General features: G+C 42.6%; 1 protein-coding gene across 1 annotated transcript; it reads left to right on the top strand.

The window, feature by feature from the left end:
• The first annotated feature begins 665 nt into the window (after nucleotides 1-665).
• On the top strand, nucleotides 666-7251 carry eomesa (eomesodermin homolog a). The gene is made up of 6 exons (XM_079522605.1): nucleotides 666-2181; nucleotides 2636-2790; nucleotides 3512-3633; nucleotides 4098-4256; nucleotides 4633-4694; nucleotides 5689-7251. The coding sequence occupies exons 1-6, from the start codon at nucleotides 1430-1432 to the stop codon at nucleotides 6455-6457; spliced, it is 2019 nt and encodes a 672-aa protein (XP_079378731.1). The 5' UTR covers nucleotides 666-1429; the 3' UTR covers nucleotides 6458-7251.
• The last annotated feature ends 3054 nt before the right edge of the window (nucleotides 7252-10305 follow it).

The following is a 10305-nucleotide window of genomic DNA, read 5'->3' as shown; positions in this document are numbered from 1 at the left end:
AGCAGCAAACGTTTCTTCTTTTTTTTTTGGCATTTCGTTCTGTAACACATCGACCTCACTTGGATGATATATTTAGACATTTTTACTTCTGTTTTTCTAAATCAAATTGTATTTGGCCTTTTCTTTTCTTTCATTCGAATTTGAAACAGTTTTCAAATAATAATGGTTTAATGTTAGGCCTACATAATTTCGAGACGCTGGTTATTTAGCATTGGATCCATATGAATTCTCATAGACAATTAATTAGGCCATTTGCTTTATTAAATTTAGGTCTATGACCCCCAATGCATATACTAATTTTGGCCAATACACTGCCAGCCTTTAATTTGGTGTGGTGCATGTTATATGCAATATTTGAAACTATTTTTCTTTTACACAAAATAAAATCACAAGTCCCCTGGTGATTTTCTTTAATTTACTCGATCCTTGACGCCTCAAACCCGCTTGTTTAGACATACGCGTAGCCTAATAAACAAATAAATAAACAAACAAACATGTTACTAAGTCCAAATTGTTGGTAAAACGTTAGCGCTATAATATGTGTAGTAGGCCTATAGTTCATCCATCGATGTATATAAAGGACGTTTTGTTGATGCTTAAATATAGGCTTACTAATGTGCTGTTGTTTGAAACCAGAAGAGGAGGTCCACCCTAATTGTCCCTTAATTGACCCTTAAAAGTTTCACACGTGAAATCTAATTAACTTCCGTCGGTGTTGTGCAGCTCTTCTTGTGAGTCAAAGTTTTTTTTACGAGTCGATTTTTATGTAGGCCTACAGCTACAGAGTTGTTTTCTAAAGACGGGGGAAATGGAAATTACAATTTTGTTGATGAAGATTGAAAATTAAGTTTAGTCTATAGTTTATTTTTCGCTTAATGTCCACAGTCTTCCGGTATTTCAGTCCACCAGTCCAAAGTTCAACAAACGCAAAACGACAGCTATAGGGGAATTCGCCCAGAATGTAACATTCTAAATAGACTATAGAATATAACCCATATGCTTTAAGGTTAGGTTTTATTTAGGCCTATTAAAAAATGTCTTTAGGCGAGTTATAACATATGACAGGCTAAGCGTTTATGTCGATGAAGACGACGCTGTCCAATTAAATTAAAAAGCCCTAGTCTATTATTTATTGGACATCATGTCAGGGAAGAAGAGGGCTGGGACAAATTCCACGGATCCACACATAGTCCCTCCCCCCGTGGACGTGCGGTGAAGTCACGTCTTATAAGAAGAGCCTTGAACAATCCATGTGCACATCATAATCTGAGGTGAAAACCTGCTCAAACAGACAAGGGGACGCAGAGAGAGGATCCAAGACGCCTGGTGGTGGTGTCGCCTCTTGGCTGCATGAGAGTGACTTTAGAAGTCTTATTGAGCATTACAAAATTGAACACAATTTCCAATACATACTCGTATTAAAAACACAATGCAACTAGAGAATATCATTCCCAGCGCCGGCATTAATTTACCCAAGACGTTTTACAACCTCTCGTCGTCGGACAGCGCCAACAACAGCCCGGGGGGGGCGCCGTCGCAGCTCGAGTACCAAGAGGTGGAACGGACTGAACCCGAGCCTGTTGGTGGTGGTGGTGGTGGTAACGCGGCTAAAAAATACCTGGGCAACAACAACGGCATGATGGGCGAGGGAGAGGCAGACACGTTCACCACCACCGGGACTAAGGCCAACCCCGACGGCGGGAGGAAAGGCTCGCCCGTCCTCGCCGGCGAGGACGACCTGCACGCCGCCGTGCGTCGCTACAGCCTGGACGAGCTCGGCTCCGACCGGTACTTCATCTCTCCTCCGCCTCAGGCGAGCTCCGACAACCCGTGCTCCCTCTTCCCGTACGCGGCGGGACAAGCCGGCTACGCCGGTCCGAACGGCTCCAGGTACCCGGCCTCCCTCCACTACGGCTCGGTCCTGCCTCCTCCCACCGGCGCCTTCTCCTCGTCCTCCGTGTGCACCGCCAGGGCCCATCAGTTCGGCGGCGGAGGGTACCAGTTCGGCCAGGGTCCGGGCTGCCTGTACCCGTCGTACCCGGGGACGGGCTCCGGCCTGGGCGCCATGTCTCTGCCGGGCTCCGCCGCCGGAGCCAGGGCTCAGGTCTATCTGTGTAACCGGCCTCTGTGGCTCAAGTTCCACCGGCACCAGACGGAAATGATCATCACCAAACAGGGCCGGTAAGGAGATTGGCTGTGTTCTCTCTTTTTTTTTTATTGGCTTCCTAATTTATTAGGACCACTGACAGTACCACTATATCCATTTCGCTTTGATTTATGGTTTTTAATTATCTTTGATTCGTGCTCTCCCAGTCGCGCACCTCGCTGCATATAGGCCCTTATAGCCTATATATTGTTTTATCCACAGGTGGAATTAGTGGGCTAAATAAACAGTTTAATTCATGCGATGCGTGAAGTTTGAATGTTGTTATTGTTTGGGATTTCGTTTTGGTTGGAATTATGACTGCGTTATTCGATTTATCTATAGCTTACTTTATTTGCTAATGGAAATAATATTGTGATATCTATTGATTCAGTCAAGCAGACCGGGGATTTTAATTGCAACATAATTAAATTATGCTTTTTGTCAGCTGAGATTGATGGTTTTTATTTGATGCATTTGGTCCACTTTTAGGCGGATGTTTCCATTTCTCAGTTTCAATATCACCGGGCTCAACCTCACAGCGCATTACAACGTCTTTGTGGAAGTAATATTGGCAGATCCGAACCATTGGCGCTTTCAAGGAGGGAAATGGGTCACTTGTGGGAAGGCTGACAATAATATGCAGGGTGAGTTATAGCCTACAATTATTATACCCAAACTTTAGAGAACTACAGAATTACGCACATCTTGGTCATGTGTAGGCCTAATTATCACTGGTTATCAATTTCACTTGACATGTGGGCCAAATATTTGTTTTAATTCATTGGTCAAGTCCGAAAACTTTTAATCTTAGTCAGTATGTATTCTTCATGCTACTTTTGAGAGATTGTAGGAGAAAGTACAAGTCCAGCATAGCTATGGGGAAAAACTTATAGCCTATTACAGATTTGTCTTGTTTTATGGCAAATTCAAATTTTTTAAAACTATATATCAACAATGTTTTAAAGAAATATATATTTATTTTAAGCTTGTTGATGCTATATTCTATGCCAAATGAAGAGATTATGTGTGGATTTTAATTCTATTAAACCGAACGGTACATGCCTATCATATAATAAAACAAATCTTAGCATATTATTTTTTTAAACGAACCCCCTCGTTATTCACTGAAAATGTCACATCGGCAAAGGAGTTTATAGTGACAAATTATGGAATAAAAATTATTCTGTGTATATCCTAGTTTTATTGATCATGTTAATTATAATTTTTTATATATATATATATATATATATATATATATATATATATATATATATATATATATATATGTGTGTGTGTGTGTGTGTGTGTGTGTGTGTGTGTGTGTATGTATATATATATATATATTTTCTTTTTCTTCCTCTATAGGTAATAAGATGTATGTTCATCCTGAGTCTCCAAACACTGGAGCTCATTGGATGAGGCAAGAAATATCTTTTGGAAAACTGAAGCTGACCAACAATAAAGGAGCCAACAACAATAATACACAGGTGAGATTTTACCATTTCAGACCATGCAGTAGTTCTGAATTCAGCATTAAAGTGGACTAGGGTTTCACTGGTTATGGATTTCTGTTGAATAGCCCATGCATGATTTAAAAAAGAAATCATTGAATTTATCAATACTTTTATTTAATTTCATAAAAATCCTTTATTAACATCATGCAAGCCTGCTGCCATGCAGCAGAACGTTGCGTGTATTCATTCTCCATTGGGGGTGATAAACATATATATTACACACAATGCTCAGTGTATTTTCTTTAGATAAACATATTACACACACTCCTCAGTGTATTTTATTTTTTATTTATTTTTTACCCACAATTTAAATGAAAGGGTTTTACATTGCATGTGTAGATTCCAGTATGTCGATGGCTGAAAAGAACCGATTTTCGTCAAGTAACAGCATCATAATAATAATATGAGTATTTTGAACATGTCTGTGTAATTTCCAGATGATAGTGTTGCAGTCTCTTCATAAGTATCAGCCCAGGCTTCACATAGTGGAGGTGACGGAGGACGGGGTGGAGGACATGAGCAACGAGGCCAAGACGCAGACCTTCACCTTTCCTGAAAACCAGTTCATTGCCGTCACTGCGTATCAGAACACAGATGTAAGCTCTCTGCACAAATTAACACGTCTGATTTGATCCACATGCAGCTAACTGCTCATTTATTTATTTAATTTTTCCGGCGTATTTACATTGCATTTATTTGTAATGTTCATGAATATGCGTGTCCCGTAAAAAATAAACTAATAAAATAAAAATGTATTATACAACAACAAAAGACCAAAACATATATGGTGAAATCATATTTTTGAAATTATGTTAACACTGGATTGTGATCATTTGAATTATCTAGATATTTTATAGTTTAAAAAAAATCATTCTTCATCTTTAGCAGAGAGGGGATAATTAATTTTGATTATTTGAATGTTCACATTGTTGTTGTTTTTTGTCTTTGTATTTTTTTTTTTTTAATTTGCAGATCACACAGCTGAAGATAGATCATAACCCATTTGCAAAAGGCTTCCGGGACAATTATGACTCGTAAGTGCAGTGCATTTTAAGTGAGAGTACCGTATGTCCACATCTGTACTTCCTGTATATATATAGGTTAAGAAATGTTTAGGTTTTGTATTGCTAGCTTGTCTGTTTGCACAACGCTAAAGCACAATTTGAACACGTTACGGTGTCGCCGCATACCAACAAAGTATTTTTCTTTTCGGCGAGCAACCATCATGTGATGGATTGATGACCTTCACTCCAACACATTATGCTCTGGAAATAAATTACTAGGAAGTCCATTATTCACCTCTCAATGTGTAATGAGAATGATTTTTTTTTGAAGAAGTGCAATCACCAGTCTCCTTAACCACTTAAACCCCACCAGGGCGGCTGTGGCTCAGGAGGTAGAGCAGGTCGACCAATGATCCCTGGGTCGGCGGTTCGAATCCCGGCTCCTCCTGTCCACATGTCGAAGTGTCCTTTGGCAAGACACTGAACCCTACATTGCCTCCAATGAGTTGGTCGGTGTGAGCTTGCCACCATTTGTGTGTGAATGTGGGAAGTGAGGACGCTGGCGTCGACTGTTCGCCGCTTCACCTCCCAATGTATGAATGAATGAACCATTGTAAAGTGCTTTGAGCACTTGGAAAAGCGCTATAAAAATGAAATTCATTATTATCCGTGTTGTGGGGAATACTTTCGCTGCAAATGGCAGATCGACGAGCTCACATCACGTTGTGAGCTTGTCGATCGGCTATTTGCAGTGAAAGCGTTCCCCACAAAACCGGGAAACCAACCAAAAATAAGTATAGAGCCCTGTGGGACTCCACTCAACCATATGGGTTGGCACTGTACTTGGTCCACTCTTTTCCATCTAAAACTCTTTGCTGAAAATACAAGGTCACAACACGTTGCAAGATTATAGATAGGCCTACCCTATTTTTGCTGAATTAAGCATCCCCCCCCTGTGTGCCCCAGAATAGGATGATATGATAGGGTTCAAGTGAGTAATACTTTTTTTCTTATCGACCTCTAGGATGTACACAGCCCCAGAGAGTGACCGACTGACCCCATCGCCGACGGACTCCCCTCGGTCCCACCAGATCGTCCCTGGAGCCCGCTATGCCATGCAGCCCTTCTTCCAAGACCAGTTCGTCAACAACCTTCCCCAGAACCGCTTCTATACAGGCGAGAGGGCGGTGCCCCAGACCAACAGCCTCCTCTCCCCGCAGAGTGAGGATGCCGCCGCGGCCGCAGCTGCCCAGCGCTGGTTCGTCACACCCGTACAGCAGGCGGGCTCCAATAAGCTAGATTTGTCCTACGACAATGACTACTCCACCGGCAGCCTGCTGTCCTACGGCATCAAGTCCCTGCCCCTGCAGACCTCCCACGCACTCAGTTACTACCCCGACTCGGCCTTCGCCTCGATGGCAGCGGCCGGCTGGGGCACCAGGAGCTCCTACCAACGTAAGGTGGCCACGGGCCTCCCCTGGTCCCCGCGTCCCAGCCCCCCAGCCTTCGTGGACGACCAGCTGGGCACCACCACTGCGAAAGACAAGCTGTCGGAGGACAGTGCCCCGCCACCGCCAGCTGCCTGGATTGAGACATCACACTCCCTGAAGTCAGTGGACTCTAGTGACTCGGGCGTGTTCTCCATGGGCTGCAAGAGACGCAGGTTATCCCCCGGGGGGTCCAGTACGGAGAACTCGCCCACCATCAAGTGTGAGGACTTGACCACAGAGGAGTTCAACAAAGACAATCCCAAAGGGATGGGTGGCTACTATGCCTTCTACACAAGCCCTTAAGACTGTATTTATTGAAACTGAATATGAAGCTTATTTTAATCTTTATTTTATTTTAAGTGCACTTCATTCCATATAATTCCATTTCTATTGTTTCCTAAAGGTGCCAAAGCACCACCAGATCGTCCCTGGCGCTATGCCATGCAGCCCTTCTTCCAAGACCAGTTCGTCAACAACCTTCCCCAGAACCGCTTCTATACAGGCGAACTCCTCTGTGGTCAAGTCCTCACACTTGATGGTGGGCGAGTTCTCGTACTGGTTCCCCCCACCTCCCCTGACCGCACGCACCCCATTCAAGATGCACAAAAGATTGTTTAATGACCCTAGTGCACAGGTTTTCAGGTTCCTGTTTAATAGCAACAGTCCTGACTGGTTCTGGAGAACTCATGGCTATAAGCTCTCAGGGGTCGTATCAACTTGAACTGTTTGGAAGGGCTCTCCATCCAGAGTGATGAGAACATCTTAAAGATCCTTCTGTATGACTGGTTGTAGTAATCACTGCATCTCCAAACTGATCTGCAAGGTTGTCACATTCTCTGTCCAACGGAGTACACACAAGCACAATCATAGATTGTTTTAATTTTTCTATTAATGTCCAGATTTCCCCCTTTACTTTTCCATTTAAATTTGTATTTCTTATAGACCTGTGAATTATTTCATGCTTATTTAAAAGTAGGCAACTTTTTTGTTGTACAGTATTTGTGCACTTTAGAATGTGGTGTATCTTGTACAAATTGTCTTCATGGAGGTGTTATGAAATGGCTAATAAAACAGCTTTTCATAAAGCATTGTGCAAATGTGTAGCCTATATCTTTATACTACAGGTGCATGTTAGGGGTGTCAGTTATGTTACAAGCCTACTGAGCTACAGGAAGTGTGAAGTCATTGAATAATTCTGCATTAAATTGACTTAAAATGGCCTGGTTCATAGCTCAGTGGTCCAGGCACCGTGGCTGGTAATCCAGTCTGGCAGTGTGCCGTGGGTTCGACTCCCGATCCTGACGGCCTTTACTGCATGTCTTCCCCCCATCTCTCCCCATTTCCTGTCAGCCTACTGTCTGTCCCTCCATAAAATAAAGGCAAAAGCCACAAAAAATTTGAGTATGCTACACATAAAAGGAAAACTTGGAAAATAGCACTGAGAGATCGGTTGTCTATCAATTTGGCTAAAACACTTAATTTAGCTTATTAATTTACCTCATTTAATAAATGGTCCAGGTGAAATTCTGTCCAATTGTTGGGAGTCGGGATACGAATTGCCTCACTTTACAAATTAATACTGACTGACTTTCAATGATGCCCCTACACTACACAGTAAAACCCAGAGGGTTCATAGAGTGGATCCCAAATTTTAGGGGTAATACATTTAATATTTTTGATTTGTCTATACAGTACATTGAGGCCCAACCCCCATTGCCATGTCTAATTTATCTTGAAATAGCTTACGTTAACACATGACTCACAATGGTCTAAATAGGGCCTCTGTATTTTAACATTGAGATTTTCACACGTCGACGACTATTTTACATCCACTGGTGTCTGGCGATAATAGTGAAGATAAAACCAGTGGAAGGGAGAACGATTCACCCACCAGCTCACAACTCAAGAGACGTTCTGTCGTACGTACGATGGTGCTTTGTGCAGTCAAGCGAGGGAAATCTCACTATCTTTATTTACACATGGCCTCTCTTAAAGGATCCATTAAAAGCATTAGAGATGACATGCACAAAGCGATAGGTCACAACATTCACATCAAGACCACTTTCCTCATTAGTGGAGAAACGGCCCAAATCCTCTCATTTAAGCATCCCCATTTGAATCGATTTACATACTCTGGAATTCTAATTAATTCTGTTGTCAAGACTCCTTGACAGCAAGTGAAGAGTCTGACTAACTCCAATTAACACCTTCTAACAAGGTAGAGTTCATGATTGCCCCGGTCTCTCAGGAGAGCTGGAAAAGTGTGTGTGTGTGTGTGTGTGTGTGTGTGTGTGTGTGTGTGTGTGTGTGTGTGTGTGTGTGTGTGTGTGTGTGTGTGTGTGTGTGTGTGTGTGTGTGTGTGTGCGCGTGCGTGCGCGCGTGCGTGCGTGCGTGCGTGCGTGCGTGCGTGCGTGCGTTGCGTGCGTGCGTGCGTGCGTGCGTGCGTGCGTGCTTGCTTGCTTGCTTGCATGCGTGCTGCACCCCGTTTGTTCTCCTTTCTTGTCAACGAACAACTCATCTTTGTGTAATGCATCTTTCTTGACTCTTTCTCTCTCTCTCCCCATCCCTCCCTGGCAATAATTGCAACTGCTGCCAATAAAAGGACAAACATGGAAAACTGTGACTTGTCAAGACTGTGAGGGGATACGCACAGAACACTGGCTTGTTTACATACGCTTACGGTCTCTCTGCTTATACCCTGGGTCTGGACACACATTGCTCCCCCTTGATACTGACATACTTCTCCAGAGAGGTGAGAGGGCAGAATAATGACTGCAGTTATCTTGATACTGAGCCAATAGCACCTCACATTCAGTGCAAGGAGAAGGCACAAGACCGTTATGAGGTCAAGAAGGCACAAGACCCTACAGCAGCCTGTGTCTGTTACTACTTTACTGAACCTTTCAAACCAATGGGCCTTTAAAAAAAAGAAACACTTTATTGATGTAGCAATGATTAAACATACACGTACTGTACATGTACATGTGTCTGTATCCAGCATGTAAATACCCCCCCCCCATCAAGGTCAGAACAAAACAAATAGAACAAAGACAAACAGTACAAGACAGTACAAGTAATTGGTAAACTAGTATTGAGAGTACTAATGAACATAGTAAAAAAAAAAAAAAAAAAGTAAAACAACATTCCATCAGGGTATGGTATCTAGGTTACATTATACATTATATCCACGATTCAGTTAAATAGTAAGGTGCTCTATATCCAACTGTCTACATACTGAAGGCCTCCAACCAGAGGCCAACCTTTTTTTTTTATGTACCACTAGTATATGGACCCAAAGTACTTGATTTTGTACTGCAGCCTTGTAGACCTTTGAGAATAAAAGAGAACGTTAAAATGTCAGAGAGTACTAGAGTAGAGGTTAGTTGCCAACATGACGATACCATTTTGTGTTCAAATGAGCTATCTTCACCAGGAGGAGCCAGCATATACGCTAATCGTCCCTGATCGCTCTCTGATCATTTGCTTTATAGATCTGGCAGTACCTTGACTTATAACAACCGGTGATTCCTGGGAGGCTGTGACAACTCCAAACTCCTACTGTACAACAAGTCGATAAATTCAGCCATTCGTGCAAGAAGCACAGCAATCAATAGACACCTCTACAGCATGCTTCCACAAACTCAGACCATGTTGGCTTATAGGTGAGCAGACGCACTGGGATGAGACCTGCACAAAGTGAGGAATTGACTCATACTCTCCTGCAGATGTTAACAATCTCTGTCTACAACCTCAGAGACCGTTTGTTTAGTTTTTTTTGGGTGAGGGTTGTATCAGCATTCTCCTGTCACTGTATGGATATATGTGCTGTTCTGTGCTGTCTGTGTGTGTGTGTGTGTGTGTGTGTGTGTGTGTGTGTGTGTGAAACTCACAGGTACTCCACCGGGGCAGTGAAACAGACTTTGTTCCATGTAAATTTAAAAACCTAAACATTTAGAAACAGATTCAAGTATAGTGCAACAGTGCAATGGAATGATTTTCCCAAGGAAATAAAAACAAGTGCCTCTCTAAGCACCTTAAAAACAGCTCTTAAAAGGTGGCTGCTGAATTGAGCATTTTTACAGTTGTCTTTTTTTTAAATCTTTTTCTTTCCTTTGGGCAATTTACTATTACATTTACCGTATATACATTCC

Source organism: Electrona antarctica, assembly GCF_951216825.1.
Source record: "Electrona antarctica genome assembly, chromosome: 15".
Lineage (NCBI taxonomy): Eukaryota > Metazoa > Chordata > Actinopteri > Myctophiformes > Myctophidae > Electrona > Electrona antarctica.
The sequence above is the reverse complement of the archived record's forward strand: the minus strand, read 5'-3'. Positions and strand labels throughout refer to the sequence as shown.

Excerpts from the sequence above, each read along its gene's own strand:
- eomesa (XM_079522605.1), top strand. The coding sequence starts at position 1,430 with ATGCAACTAGAGAATATCATTCCCAGCGCCGGCATTAATTTACCCAAG. Across the intron at positions 2,791-3,511 it reads GGCTGACAATAATATGCAGG|GTAATAAGATGTATGTTCAT; the intron begins GTGAGTTATAGC and ends CTTCCTCTATAG. Across the intron at positions 4,695-5,688 it reads TTCCGGGACAATTATGACTC|GATGTACACAGCCCCAGAGA; the intron begins GTAAGTGCAGTG and ends ATCGACCTCTAG.